Raw genomic sequence first — 15,986 nt, forward strand, 5'->3', positions numbered from 1 at the left:
GCTACATTCATGAGATTTCACGGAAATCAGTGCAGTTATTCCTAATTTGTGATTAGCCTGAGAGGTCCCTCAAATCCAAGATGTGTTGGCAGCTGATTCTCCTCTTGTGCTGGTATAAATGTGGCATATTGCCATTGCAGTGACAGGGGTCACACTGGTGCAGGGGAGAGGAGAATTGGATCCTGGGACATGAACGTGTCAGATGACAATGGAACTAATGCCCTTATTCTGTGCTGAGTATTTATAATCCGATGTTCTTGATCTGTGAGAAATAATTTTCTGAAGTTTTGTGGGTGTGGCACAAACAACTGAAAGTGCTTTCTTTGGCAACATGCTTTCAGCAGTGCCCAGGCACTTGGATCCTGATCCTACAAATATTGGTGTTGATGCTTAACTTTGCCACCAGGAGTAGTCACAATCCACAGGGGCTCATGCTAGTGAAGGTAAGGAGGTCTATAAAAAGTTGCAGGATCAAGGCCTAAGCAGGTCACACTCTTAATAGTCCCTTCACTGTGCAGCACAAATACAATGTGGGACATGGTCTTTAACAAACATGCCTGTGTATGCCAGGCATTCTATAAGTTTTATTCCATACCCTGGGACTGGTTTGAAATTGCCATTGTAGTTTTCTAAGTATAGTCTTGGCTCTCCTTGCAGTCATGAGGAGTAAGGGAAGTCAAGGGAACATTTCTCCTGTCAACCTCCCACTCTGGGGCCATTGCAGAACATCGATGTGAAGTACCTTGACTCCAGCTACATAATTGTTGTAGCTGGAACTGTGGATCTTACATCGATTTTCTCCACCAGTGTAGACCTGGCATAAATATGTAAAGTGTTGTACTACCTCAGTGTTTCTTAAACTTTTTAAGGACACCAAACAATATTTTTTTTTAATGAGGAAAACCAAGGATTTTTTTGTTGAGGGGAAAAAAAAAGAGGCTGGGGAAAAGTTATTGAGCAAAAAAAGAAAAAATAGGGTTGGGGGAAAGTCACTGAGAGGAAAAAAAAGGTCTCCTGCCCCTTTAAGGGTGGCCATTTTAAACTCTGTTGTTCTCCATGGCACACCTCCGATTGCCTCCTGGCACACCAATGTGCCGCGGAACACAGTTTAAGAAACACTGTACTACCTGGTTCCCCCTAAAGCAGCAGTGGGCAAACTAGGCCAGTGAGTAGGCCACAGGAGTGGCTGTCCTTCATCTCAGGGGCCACAAGATTGTCATAACCAAGATGGTCTCCTAGGATGTAATAGTTTTACTAACAGCACTTGTGTGTGTCTAGAATGTGCAGGCTGTGGCAACGGAGCCATAGCAGTGCTTTGATCGCATGCAGAGGGAGTCTCCCGGGCCGTGCACAGAACCCCAGTAAGCCATGTGTGGCCTGCAGGTTGCCCACCACTGCCCTGTAGCTTTGTGTTTTCTGTCAGCCATTCTCGAACACATCTCTGCTTGCCCCCTTTGGGAAAAGCTTGAAACCATGCCAATCTGTTGTGTGTTCTGCCGCTAGGAAGTGTGAACTGGGCCAAGTTTGCTTTGTAAGATTACAAATGCTTAGCCAAAGGCACTTCAGAAATGCCGTTTGTTCTCAGAGCCTGCTCTTTAACCATTAAAATTGATGGGAGTTTTGCCATTGAACTCAATGGATGCAAGTTTAGGCCCCAGCAGCAGATAATTTAAACAAAGGATTTTAAATTGCGATTGTCTGGTTAATCGTGTAGTCAATACAATTTGTATCGACTACATGATTAGTCAGTAAGGGGGCCTCCACCCAGGACTGGCTTCTGCCTCTACCTCCTCCCCCACACTGCCTCTATAGGAGGCAGCAAGAGGGGTGGCAGGCAAGTATGCGGAGCCAGCATGTGCGGAAAGCCAGTTAAAAAGGTGACTCCCCACGCTTACTGGTAAATCCTATATCAGAAGCAGCGAGGGGGGCGGGGAAACAGGGCAGGCAGTTCTAGTGCTCATGGGGAGCTGGCTTAAAGCCGGCTTCTCACAGGACTGGCTCCCACTTCGCCCCCTCTCCCTCATTTGCTGCCTCTGATACAGGCTTAATAGATAAGCCTAGGTTTCTCAGTTAATCATGTAGTCCTCTATAACATAACCTCCCTAGATGCAGCGGGCCTGATCACCGGTTAAACATACAGTTTAACCAGTTAACATTTTAAACAGTATTTTACATCTCTACCTGAGACTATAAGCTGACCATGGAATAGTCCTAACAGAAACATAAATATTTTGAATAAAACCACAGTAGTGTCTAAGTCAGAACAAAATGTTAAAACCAGTGGTTTTCACCCTGTAGTTTGTGCAGATGATGTCTAAGGGATCCATGAAACATCACTCTGAAAACAAAGTTTCAGGTCCCAGAAAAGACTGTCCATTTTTTTGATCAATCAAAAGAGTGGGAGTACCGCCACTTACAGGTCAACACACAGAAGCCCACAGTTTGTGCCCTTTCTCACACTGCTTCAAATGATGGGCCAACGTTTACAGTTGAATTCTGTTCAATTCTTTTTCAGTCTAAGATTCTCATGGCAGGGGTCTGCAGACCACAAGTTGAGTTTCAAATGGGATCCTCCCCTCCATTTGAAATTTGTTAGAGATCTGCAAATGAAAAAAAGAAAAAGAGGTTGAAAACCACTGTGTTACAGTATTTTAAAGCAGTTTTCGGTTACCTGTTGTAGTCAGACAGCATCTTCCCACAAAAGGTCAGGAGAGACATAATCCCCTTCATTTGTTACCTGTTCTCTTTATTATTTTGTTCTTTGTATATTTGTTCCTATCCTTTATCTTTGTAATAAATGAAAAATATTGCTCCTAAATGCATTCACATGAACACCTCCCAACCCTACTGTCCTACTAAATAAATAACATGTTAGTATATACAATCACTAACTTTAAGCACTATATATCAAGGTATGATGAAATATTCAGTGCTAGGCATTTGAAGAACTGTGGACTAGTAGTTTAAACATAGGACTGGAAGCCAGGAGAAGTTCTAGATCTGGCATTCTCTGGTTGCAGTTTGAGGATATCTGCCTCACTTTTCCCATCTGTAAAATGGAGCTAATGTAATTTACCTACTTTGGAAGTGTTCTTGTTTCTGGTGAAGGAAATGTGAAGTGATACCTTTTATGATTTTCATAGGGACAAGTGAAGCCATTGAAGTACAGGCAGTCCCCGGGTTACATGGATCCGACTTACATCGGATCCCTACTTACAAACGGGGTGAGGCAACCCCGCACTAGCTGCTTCCCCCCAGCAGACCAAGGAGACACGAAGCTAGCGCCCCCCCCCCCCCAGCAGACCAGGGAGACGCGGAGCGGCTTTTCTCAGCAGACACCTCAGCTTGAGAATAAAGGACTGAGGGAAGTGAGGTGTGGGAGAATAAAAGTGAGCTCTGGAGAAATGTTTGGCTAGAGTTTTCCCTACAATATGTACCAGTTCCTACTTACATACAAATTCAACTTAAGAACAAACCTATAGTCCCTATCTTGTATGTAACCTGGGGACTGCCTGTAGAAGATTATAAACTTCTAAAAGAAAACCCAGTCTATTGTTAGTAACAACTCACTAAAACTGATTCAAAGAATCTATATGCTGTTTGATTTGGGCATTTTCTCTATTAACTGTAAATTCTGACTAACTATATGTTGGCATAGTACCTAGCACAAAGGGACTTTGGTTTGGTTGCCCTCTAGGTGCTTACAAATGTTAAATAGTAATCTTCATAATGAGGAAAGCTGTGTTCTATTTAATGCAGCAAGGAGAGGGAGGATTCCATGAAAACCCTTTCAAAAACAACACAGTAAAGGCAATGATTACATATTACATATTTTTCATTACACAGAAAAGTCAAAGTTGGGATAAGGATGATCAGGATAATCTCACTAGCTCTGATATCCAGATGCTAATCTGTCCCCAATAACTGTGCACTTTATTCCTGCTATGATGAATTGAATGTATCATTTGAGTTTGATGCTTTCATTTAACTGAGAAGGGCCCCCTTGATTTGTAACTCAGTGTTCCCACCCTGGAGAAGAAAGATAATTTTGAGGAGGGGAGAAAATCTTAATGTGCCCTCAATGTGTGTCAGACTCCAGATGGATACTTTATTGCTGAATTCCAATTGGGGATCCTGCTAACACGCATCTTAAATCAGCCGTGACACAGACTATGGACTTCATGCATAAATGGCTCCATTTGGTCCATGATATTCTTGTTACCGTGCAGCAGACAAATGGCAGAGTACCATTGCAGTGGGGGGAATGGCCTTCTGGAGAACATCATTTCAAACCCCCTACAGATGCATCAGCTTTAAAGATGAGATGAATGCCATGACTTGACTGTATAAACCTGAAGAAGGGGGGAAATCAAGATTCAGGACCATACATATCCTTCAGAAGCCTGGACAGACAGATTTAGGAAATGTCTTCAGGAACCACAGTGGTTGAAAGGGCTGCTGGGTCAGGAGGACTCTAAGGAACATTTAATTATACATTCAACTTGACAAGCTGCCAAAACTACTAAATCTGCTATCACATGGCTCCTGATCTGGAATTTCTTTTCTGCAAAGAACCATATTATGGAGCTATACAGAATTGCAGTAAATATGACTTTATAGGGCTCTGAATTGTACATTTATACCCTGATACTGTCATTTCTGTTATGAAGAAAAAGCTCAACTGTATCTAACCAGCAGCTGGTGAATGATTTGTCACTGCTCTGTGGGGCAAAGTATGCAGTTCCTCTTGGAGGACATATTTCTTTGTCTTTCTTTCTTTCTTTCTTTTTTTTTTTTTTTTTTTTTTTTTTTTTTAGTGCAGAAGAAGCAAATAAAACTCATTTAGTCAAAGAGGTCTGCAACTTCTGTACCAAAGAGGCATGATCCCTGATAGGATACTGGCAAGGAATTAAGTTGCTTTTGTTGATACTTTGATTGTTTTTCTCTTCTGACTTGAGTTTTTATTGTACTTCTGAGTTTTTACATGTAAGGCAGCATTAACAGTGGGAAAGTGGGAGGTGATCTTACAACTTGTTGCTGTTGTTCTGATTCATTGGAATGGTTTTTAAGGAATAAGAATCTCATGTCTCAAGCTAAGTTGTGCGATGCGGTGCAGTGACTGTTCCAATATGGTGGATGATCTGACCAGTGTGTCAGACTTGAACAGGACCCACATTGCACGTATGAGCTGCCCATTCAGGGTGGAGACCATTGAGAAGCAGGTATCTCACAAACTAGCTCTACTCTGGCTATGTCTGAGTTGCATGGCTCCCATGGGTCTTTGCATTTATCTAAATAGCTCTTCCATTCGGATTTTACACATAGACAGTGGGTTAGGTTAATACATGCACATTCTCCATCTAATACAAAATGAGCTTCAGCTGTAAGGTGTTTGTTTCCCCCCTTCTCTTTAATTACTATTTGCAACTGAAAGAGTTTTTAAGACTGACTATTGAAGGAGTTGTGATTAATTTGATGCTGTATTTGATGAGTGCATTTTGTGGTAGGAGACTTACAATGCTGTTTGTGACATGGTTTTGGCTTAATTTTCACATTGCTGGTGTAGAGCTGATTTATGATTATCTTACTGCTCTTATGTGAAGATCTTTGTAGCAGTTTGCTAACGTTTGATAAAATATAACTGAGTAGTAACAATGGTGCATTCTGCAAACTGTGGCAAAAATGTGTCTATAAGAGTCTGATCATTTAGAAAAGGGACTGCTGTCAGCTTTTTGGATATTTTATACATTTTAGAAAGTAAGTGGGGAAAATTAACCTTTTTTCAGACAGTAACATTTTTTATAAGGAATTATTTGTTGTTCATGATAAAGATCACTATATTTCATCTGTTGGCCTCTATGGTTACGTCAGCACAGCAGGGCTTAACTTGAATTAAGCTATGCAACTTCGGCTACATCAATTGCATAGCTTAAGTTGAAATCGCTTAACTCGGCTTTTGGCGCCATCTACACAGCAGTATGTTGAAGGAAGAACATTTTTCCTTTGATTTCCCTTACTCTTTGTGAAATGAGGGTAACCATGAGTCAGAGTAAGAAGCCCTCCAGCTCGACATTAGTTTGGAATATAGGCTTGTAGTGTCGAGGCATGTTTTGTTATTTTGGAATAACATCAATTATTCCAAAATAACACTGCTGTGTAGATGTACCCTATCAGTCCAAAACAGGTCTTTCCTTTGTAATTTTAATTTTATTTTGTGTATATATATTTGTACTTGCTTAAAAATATTGTGATGGTATTATACTATGGATGTCATGAGTTAAAAACCTATATATTTTTAATTTATGTGCTCATGGTTTCCAAGGTCTAAGCTATTTTTTTTTAATGTAAGCTTCCCTGATCTTTGCTTCAATGGGAGCCATTTTTGAGGTAGTATTGTCTTACTGCCACGTGGCCTCAATCTCTTGGAGGTCAATGGACCGATGCTGATTTATACCAGCTGAGGATATGTCCCACTGTCTCTGTGATAGATGCTTTCAAGGCAATGGCTTGATATGAGGCTGACTGTTGTCCTCAGATGGGGCAAGCCTTGGTAAATCCTGGACTAAAGAGTGGAAAGTTGGTTTTGGAAATGCAAATTGCTGTTCTTTGTAATTTTGCAATTGGACAGCATTTAGTTGCCCTCTGATGATGATATTTGCTGTTGTGATTTGCATACATAGTCCTGTTTATTGTAGAGAAGAGATTAGCTATTAACCTTAGTTTTCCAGGGAGCTGATTTTTATTTTCTTTTTGATTCCAGGTGTCAGTCAGTCTCTCCGCCTCCTCTTTTGTCCCCACCAAGGAGCCCAGCCTATCCCCTCAGTGACAGTGAGGAGTCCTGCCCATCCACCAAGTTCACCAAAGTTTCCAATTCCAGGCTGCTCCCCAAGGAGTGGAGCAGCCGGGGTTCTACGCTGAGACACCCCTCTGGGCTCTCCTCAGACACGGACTCTCCAAACCACTCTCTCAAAGCTGTGAGCGTTGGCTCAGTGGATAAAAGGCTGTCTGTTTTGAAGGCAGAGGACCAAAAAGAGACCCCCAAGGAGACTCAGGATTGGGATGGTCTAGGGAGCCGTCAGCTCACCCGGAGCACTCTGACCTTGGGAACGGCAGCCAACTTACGGAACATCTCCCTCAGCAGGGCAAGCATCCACTCGCAGGCGCCGGATATCCGGCAGAAGATTACAGCATGGGAGTGCCGCAAGCAGCTTTCGGCCAGGGTGGGCTCACGAGGGGACAAGAGGGACCTGGGGGACAAATCTGGCAGTGAGGGCTGCCCTAGCATATTGCCCTCTCCTTGCAGTGAGAAGACTTTTGATTTCAAAGGATTCAGGAGAATGAGCAGAACATTTTCCGAGTGCTCCTATCCAGAAACAGAGGAGGAGGAGCTCCCGGATAGAGATTCCTGCCATAGGCTGGAAAAGAGGCCAAGCAGGAGCGAGGCTCTTTCCAATGCTTTCTTCAAAGGGCATGCCAGAAAAGAGACGTCTGCAGTGCTAAACAGAATACAGAAGATTGAACAGGCATTAAAAGAACAGCCTGGCAGGGGTCTCCCTCAGTTGCCAAGTAGCTGCTATAGTGTTGACAGAGGAAGGAAAAAGTCCATGACGCTGGGTACTGTGGAGGGATTGAGTGAGAATGTGAACGATAGCAAAGGAGGGACTGTTAGTGTTGGGAGGGATCCAGAAACACCTACTGAGACTGAAAAAAGTCATAAAACAAAACAAGGGACTGCCACAAATTCTGGTAGCCCTAAGCTGCTCCCAGAGAGCCCAGCGAACACAGCAGTGAATCCTGTCCCCAAGCCCAAACGCACCTTTGAATATGAAGCTGATAAAAACCACAAAAGTAAACCAAGCAATGGCCTACCTCCTTCTCCCATACCTACTGCTCCTCCCCCTCTCCCTTCCACCCCCGCTCCTCCTGTGACCAGGAGACAGAAGAAGGAGTCACGCTTTCCCAGAAAGTCCCAAAATAGGTAAAATTGGGGGAAATGTATTGCACATGATATTAAAATAAATGTAGAGTGATTTTGTGAATAACAAGAGTCTTCTCCCTCCTAATCTAATGCTGTTGGCCCAAGGAAAGCATGAAGCCTTTGATACTGGCCTGTGCTCTCTCTCATCAGAGTGCAGTGACTGGATGGCCACCTGCTCCACTACCTTGATTTTATTACAGTTTTGAAGGCAACTGAAATTTCCTACTAGGAAATTTGGATTCATTGAAAGAGCCTTTTTTGTGACTGCTTCACACTCACTCAAGGTCATCTGTGTCAATCTGGCATAAACGCCTTGCTCCAGATCTTTAATGAAGCATAATTTCATTATCCTCATAGCTCTTGTAACACAACCATTATCGTTCTATTAATGTCCTTGCTGTATGAGTGTGTTAACCTCAAAGCACATCAGTGGTTGGTGTGTTTGCATCTGAAGTTTGCAGACACAGTAAACGTGAGTTAGATGGAATGTAGTTTGTTTCATTCAGTTCTTGGAATTGTCAGTCCTAAATTAGTGGCAATGAGGGTTTAATTCAGAGAAAACACGTGCAAGAATGGCCTTTGTATCTGTATACAAAACTGGTGATGAAGATGGTATTGTTAAAGTGTTCATCCATACCGCTACATTTCCAAAGTAGACTGATTCCCTCTGGCTTTTAATGGGAATGGTATGGCTCAAACATTGTTTGCTGCTTGGAAAATGTAGGGGTAAATTGTTCATGAGCTTTCAAAGTTCTAATTTATGGACATACTTGGATGCTGTGTATATAAAACATATACATTCAGTATTTATAAATGAGTTTTACAAGTAACTGCAATGTGCTATTTGGAATGTACTCTATAAATTCAGTGTTTGGTACTAGATATTGGCTCAACTTCTTGCTATTGTATGTCAGTGCAACCTGACCTAAAATGTAGTGGGGCAGGAGGAAGGGAGGAGTGGGTTTTCAGATTGGATCAAATGACACTACTGCTGCTGTTTCTCAAAGAGAGTGAGTGAGGGAATGTGAAAAGCCAAGCTGTGGTTAGTGTGTATCTGTGATCATTGGCTGAAATCTCAGTGAGGAAGTGAGCCTATGGACTAATCAGAGACCCGCTCTAGCTCAACTGGAAAGGAAGCTGCACTCCTTTTGTGGCACCATGAATGTTCAGATCACTTGAAGTAATTTTTTTCTGTGCTCATCTGTAAGTAATGACTTGCATTTGAAAACGTAGGCAAAGGATACATTGAAGAAATCACACAATGGATAGAGCAGGGAATTGAGAACTCGCTGTATGAGCTGTCTTTTTTTAATAACAATAGATCAGTAGATCTCAAAGTGCTTTAGAAAGCAGGCCAGTATCACAGACTCCACTGTACCCATGTTAAGTGTTGACAGACTGCCTATGTGATGGGAGAGTATGCACACACAGTCACCTGTGCACATAGGTTTTGAGTTCAGTCATCTGTGGTGATTAGATTAGATAGTGAACTCATAGGTGCAAGGAATATATCTTTGTACAGCACTTAGCACAGTGGGGCCTCAGGCCTGAGTGGACCCTTTGGTTGTGAGCATTAAACTACTAACGATTAGGGTATGAAATGTAGAGTTAAGAGGAGTGCCATAGCTACTTGCTACCTTATACAAATCAGGCTGACTTCTTCAGCCTGATTTCCCACAGTCCCATTTTCCACCAGTGCAGCTGCCCTTATTTCTGTAGAGTTATCACTAATTTACACTGAGCAAGAAAGTAGTGAGTCAGGCCACTAACTTGTGTTCAAGTGATTGAAGTCAAATACAGCAGAAGCAAATTCAAAGCCTGGATTGGCACCCATTGTCAATTCTGGTCCTGAACATCTCTGGGACTCTCCTTTCTAGCTTTAAAATAATTCCTATGTTTGTAAAGTGTTTTGTGATCTTCTGGGGTAGACTATTTAAGAAATGCCATTTATTTATTGTTATTATTATAATTGTTGTTACATCTCTGTGCTGCCACCTTACCAAAGGTAGATATTGGCACTGTGTGTCAGAACAAACATCTGTGCTGTTTTACACTCAGACAGTGTAAGAATTTGAACATTTCGACTGAACTATTACTTCTCTTTAAATGTTAATTTAACATAAAATGAAATTGAAAAGTGGCTTGCATTTGTTGTTATCCGTCTCCTACAGAAACGGTGGTTGTCGTAGATATTGTCACTTCTCAGAAAGATGGCTGCCATTATTAGGAAGCTCAAAGAAGCCAATAATAACCATAAACCCTGCTTTCAAAGGCAGTGCTGTACTTTTCGGCTGATGGGTCCTGTTTCTGGGATTATTTTTTCAGTTTTATGAGTACATGATTTCCCTTGTCCTATAGGTCCAGAAATTATTTTTTGGGGTCTATGCAGTGCCTTGATGTGTGATGTGTGTATTGAAATCAATGTCTAGCCTGCTTAGACATTTCTGAAAATTCTGCTAGATACCTCTCTGCATCTTTAGGACTCTAAATAGTTTTGAAACTTGGCTGTTAGCCTTTGCCTTGCTGTACTTCTGGCTTATGTTAGAAATGGGCCTGAACCAAAATCTCACAGCTGAGCATACCCTAAGTTCTGGAGTGAGTTCAGATCTGAATCTGAAACCCAGGGTTGGTTCTTGTTGCTTACTGTCTCAGTAACATGGATCTGAACACGTCAGGCTTTGAGAAGGGACACAGGCCCACAACGGACCAGGAATCTATGAGGCTAAATCCAGAGGGGTGGGGCAGTGTGTAGTTGCCACTTCAGACAGGGATAGTGTAGCTCACCAAACAAGACTGTGCACTTACCACTCCTTCCCCTCCGCCCCCCTAGCTCCTGATCAATGAATTAGAGCAGGAGAAGCAGTGGACAGAGCCTGGTTCCACCTCACCAACATACCACACAGCAGCCCAGGGCCTGTGTGAATGATAAAGGAATAGATGCTGCTATGAAGGCTTCAGTGCATTACCTTCCCTTAGGGGGAGCAGGGAAAGAATTGCAATTCTTGAGGCAGCATCTCTGCCGGGCTACCTGTTGCATGTTCCAGTTGGACTATATACGCAACCAGTTGTGATGGAGGAATGCCCCTGAACTAGCATCTCCTAACTATTGTGATGCCAGTGTAGAAAGAATGTGTGTGTGTGTGTGGGGGGGGGGGCAATATTGTTTCCCTCAGCCGCCAGAGATCTCCACTGAGCTTCCCTCAGAGAGCCCTAAATACCCATTCACCTCCAGATGCCCCCAAACAGCTATCAGAACATATTGCAGATAGCAGAAGTAGCCCACCCCAGACAGCGCCTCCCAATATATCTAGCACCTACCCCTCCAACCACCATCCAGCATTCACCTTCCAAAGCCACATTAGCCAAGTTTTGTGCAGCTCTGTGTCCCATCCTTGCCACTGCTTGGGGCAGGGTTTGTGAGAGAAATCAGTGACTCTCTTTTATCCACAAAAAACACTACATACACACTTGAGCAAACCTGGACTCCTTGCACCTCCCCTTATGCATGGCTGAATCTAAAAGCCCCTACTAGCTCTCCGCCCTCCCCCACCACCCCCCGTGAAAGCTCAGTAGCCGTGTAATACCAACGTGGTACCTCAGCCAAAACAATAGCCTAGATTTTTCTAGTGGCCTAGATTTTTTCCAAAATAGAAACCTACATTTATTTAATCAGTCATTATCTAGGGACCTGATTTTTTCACACCTGTCCAGCACCCAAAAATTTCCATTTTTTAAAGTCTTGGGCAATGTGTATGCCCTGTTGTCCCCTCTCTGCTTCTGTTGGGATTATAGATGTTGAAAACTAAATTAAGAGGCTAACCTGTGAGGCTGTGAATACATTATGCGAAAGATTGATGCTGCCGTGGTCGATCTTCCAGGGTTCGATCAACTGAAGACCCTCTAAATAAAACTCAGAGGGTGCCCCATGGGTGCTGGACAATTGCTCCCGTCAGCCTCCCACTGTGTGAATAGCACGAAAACTCAATTTAAGATATGTCAACTCCAGCTACGTAATTAATGTAGCTGGAGTTGCATATCTTAATTTGACCTTCTTCTGTAGTGTAGATCAAGCCTTAATGTGGCCTCCCAAGTCTTCTAGTGCAATGGCTCTCAGCCTTTCCAGACTATTGAATCCTTTTCTGGAGTCTGATTTGTCTTGCGTACCCTTGGTTTCACCTCACTTTAAAATTACTGGATTACAAAATTGGACATAACAGTGTTAAAGCACTCTGTTCCTGAAAAATTGCTTACTCTCTCATTTTTACCATAGGATTACAAAAAAATCAATTGGAATATAAAAATTGTACATGCATTTCGGAGTACTGTATGTTATATAGAGTAGTATAAACAAATCTTATGCAATTTTAGTTTGCACTGACTTTGGTAATACTTTGTTCCTGTTGTAAAACTAGACGACTCTTTGGACAAGTCGATGTACACTCTGGAAGACCTCTGTATACTCCCAGGTGTACACGTACCTCTGGTTGAGAACCACTACCTAGTGTATAAATTCAAGAAGAGATCCTTCTTCTGGGAAAAAAGGCAATGTATTCCAGTGGCTGAAGCAAAGACTTAAGCTCTGCTACTGACTTAAACTGGAGTCTTGGACAAGTCATGTAACTTTTTTGTACCTCCACTTTCTTCGTCTGTAAAATGAGAGTGAGGAAAATAATAGTTTCCTATCCCACAGGGATGCTGAGGGGGAATTAAAACTTTAATATAATATTTTGAGTACTAAATCTCATCAATTCTCAATAGGATTGAGGGTGCCAAGTGCCCAAATCCATTTAAAAATGGGATTTTGGTTCCTAAATTAGTTATAAATTGCAACATACCTTATAGTGATTGACTCAAGGAGCACAGTCTAGTTACCTTAACAAAAGGACAGTAAAGAAGTGACTTAATTACGGTCTATAACAGGGGTGTCCAACCCATTCAACGAAGAGAGCCAAAACAGCGGCGGAAAAAATGTGAAGAGCCACACCAGAATTGTTGAGCAAAAAAAAGAGGAAGAGCTTCCCACCAGCCAGAGTTGAGCAAAAAAAAAAAAAACTTTAAAAACCGCAAGTTAGGCTTTTTGACCACGTCAGGCTCCCGCTGGCCGCCACCATATTGCCGATGCCATTTTGCCACGCCGGATGGCTCCCCTGCACCTGTTGAGCGCAAGGAGCCGGGGACCATTTGTAGAGGCACATCAGGTGGCTTCATGAGCCGCCCTTTCAGGGATGAAGAGCTGCATATTGGCCACCCCTGGTCTATAAGTATGTATAGACAGAGGATAAATACTGAATAATGGTCTTTGCAGTTGAGCAGAGAAAGCTAGAACACAGTCCTAACAGCTGGAAGTTGAAGCTAGACAAATTCAGACTGGAAATAAGGTGTAAATTTTTAACAGTGAAGATAATTGTCCATTGGGACAATTTACTGAGGTTATGGTGGATTCTCCATCGCTGGCCATTTTTTAAATATAAGATCTGCTCTATGAATTATCTTGGGGAAGTTCTGTGGCCTGTGTTGCATGCAGTAGATCAGACTGGATGATCACAGTGGTCCCTTCTAGCCCTGGAATTGCTGAAAACTATGAAACGCTGAGCACAGTAATACCTAAATGCCTTTAAAAATCTGGGCCTTCATCTCTTTGTGCCTTATTTCCCCATCTATGCAGTAGAGATAACAGCATTTCCTACCCATCCATTAGCCAGGGTGGGTAGGAATGGTGTTCCTAGCTTCTGTTTCTCTGAAGGTGGGTAAGAGGGGAGGGATCAGATGAGGATTACCAGTTGTGATCCCTCCCTCTGTATTGGCCACTGTCGGCAGACAGGACACTGGGCTAGCTGGACCTTTGGTCTGACCCAGTGTGGCCATTCTTATTTTGTTATGTACCTCAGGATACGTCTATACTGCCACCCTAGTTCGAACTAGGGTGGCTAATGTAGTCATTCAAACTTGCAAATGCCTGCAGTGAGGAGTAACGGTAGTTTGAGTTAGGAGATTTAATTTGAACTACCTAGTCCATGCCACATGTAGCCGCGGGCAGGTACTTTGAACTATGGGGCATTTAAAAATGGCAGTGCCCGGGAACATGCAAATGAAGCCTGGGATATTTAAATCCCGGGTTTCATTTGCAAGTTCGTATGCCTACATTAGTCACCCTAGTTCGAACTAGGGTGGCAGTGTAGACATACCTTTATAGGGTTGTGAGGAAAAAAGCAGCAAAGACTGTCCGGCACCCCAGATAGTACAGACATGGCAGATTCTTTTCAGTATGCTGTTCCATAATTATCTGAGGACTTGGAGGTGCCCCAGACCGTTTGGCCATGTTGGGATGACTTGGAAAATCAGAACTCCACTTGTGTCCTTGCAGGGCCTACCCCATCCTGTATTTAGGAAGAAGGGATGGGACTGGAAAGAGCACACCTGAACTGGCTTTGGGAACACCTTAATTTCCTGCTGATACAGGCCAGCAGCAACACGAAGGAAATAAAGAGGGAATTTTTCCTCTCAGAGGCACAATTCCTTCTGTGCACCATTTACTGGAAATGTGCTACTCCTACTTGTGTCTTGTGGCCACCCCAGCCTTTAAAGTGCAGCTCAGACATTTTTAGTGATTTTATCATCACTCAGAACAAATGAACAGCTGATTCTTTAGACCATTATAAAACATTAGCACTAATTACTTTATTGCATTGTTTTAAACTCTAGAAAATCCTTTGAGTTTGAAGATGCTTCAGGCCTGCAGTCTCTGTACCCTCCCTCTCCAGCTGAGAACGGTACGGAGAACCAGCCGAAGTTTGGATCCAAGAGCACTTTAGAGGAGAACGCCTATGAAGACATTGTAGGTAAGGACCTCTTGCAGCACATGGAATAGCTACTTGATATTGAGCAATTGTGGTTAGCCAGTGCATTGTTGAACATGTGCCCTGAACAAGAACTTCCAGCTGCTGTCAGTAAGGAGAAATGAAATGGAAGCTGGGGGTAAATGGGCTGATGCATCAGAGCAAACACATTATTCACAGTCTGCACGCAGGATGTCTTGATTCCTTCAAACCTCATTGAATGGTCTTATTGGAAGCAGATTGGTCAGCCCTCACTATGCTTTTCATGGACTCATTCGCTCTCTCCTGTGCTCTTGGCTTGAAGTCACAGTGGGTTTAAAATTTACAAGGGTGGGGGTGAGGGAGCAAGAGATGCAGAGCTTGCAGAACTGTCGAGCAGCAGGGCTGCTAGTCTTGGGGTTGTGTGGTCAGCCTAAGCCCTGGAGGACTTCTGTGAGTCCCATAGCAATTGTTCTGTGATCGCCCTCCTGCCTAGTAGATTATATGGTGGAAAAGAATTTCCTCTCTTGTGCTGTCAGGAGTACAGAGCGTTGTCTTGATTAAATACAAATAATCTTCCTCCACCCAAGAGGAAAACAATTGGCCCTTCCTCATTGTGCACATTCTTTTAACGTATGCCCGTCGAAAGGAACGTTGGCAATGGGAACACGCACTACAGCTTTTCCCTATGGGAGAGGAGAGCCTGTGTTTTAAAAGGGTGCCCAGCTGGTGTGCCTGGACTCCAGAACCCTCTCATGAGTGCGCAGAGCCATTGGCATGGGGATGCAAGTCTTCTTCCTACTCTCACACCAACCCGTCGGTCTCATCTTATGACAATATTGCTCCCCTGGCTGCGGTGGCTAGAGGTTGAATGGAGAAATGGCACTCCATCCTCCAAGGTGCTGAGCATGTTGAACACCCTTTGAAGCCAGCAGCAGTGAAGGATTCTCAGTTCCTAGCAGAATTGTGCCCACGATGGGATCTGCCCAGAAGGAAAAGTCAGTCCTCCTTATTCCTTGGTTTAGCTGTCTGCTTTTATCATCCCTTGGTCACACTGCTGGTTTTTCTTCTCATCGCGTTGTGTACGCATAAGTCTCAAAGCAGTGAACAGAGTTGCTCTTTCCTGATCGCAGTGGCCATGAGCTTCGGGCCTGTTGTGTTTTCCTCCAGCTGCCTTGAGCTGACACCTGGGC

The 15,986-nt window shown here is 43.3% G+C and overlaps 1 protein-coding gene across 17 annotated transcripts in view; it reads left to right on the forward strand.

Annotated features, from left to right (window-relative positions):
• Positions 1-15,986, forward strand: part of DENND2B (DENN domain containing 2B) — a 353,709-nt gene that overhangs the window by 199,769 nt on the left and 137,954 nt on the right. For 13 of the 17 annotated variants that reach the window (XM_025189962.2, XM_025189963.2, XM_075927977.1 and 10 more), the window contains 2 exons: positions 6,761-7,978; positions 14,681-14,817. In XM_025189962.2, coding sequence (XP_025045747.2) covers positions 6,761-7,978; positions 14,681-14,817 — 1,355 coding nt within the window. The remainder of the gene's footprint in view (positions 1-6,760; positions 7,979-14,680; positions 14,818-15,986) is intronic. The other 4 variants (XM_075927983.1, XM_075927984.1, XM_075927985.1 and 1 more) reach the window with 1 other exon arrangement.

The sequence above is a fragment of the Pelodiscus sinensis genome, chromosome 4 (assembly GCF_049634645.1).
Source record: "Pelodiscus sinensis isolate JC-2024 chromosome 4, ASM4963464v1, whole genome shotgun sequence".
NCBI lineage: Eukaryota > Metazoa > Chordata > Testudines > Trionychidae > Pelodiscus > Pelodiscus sinensis.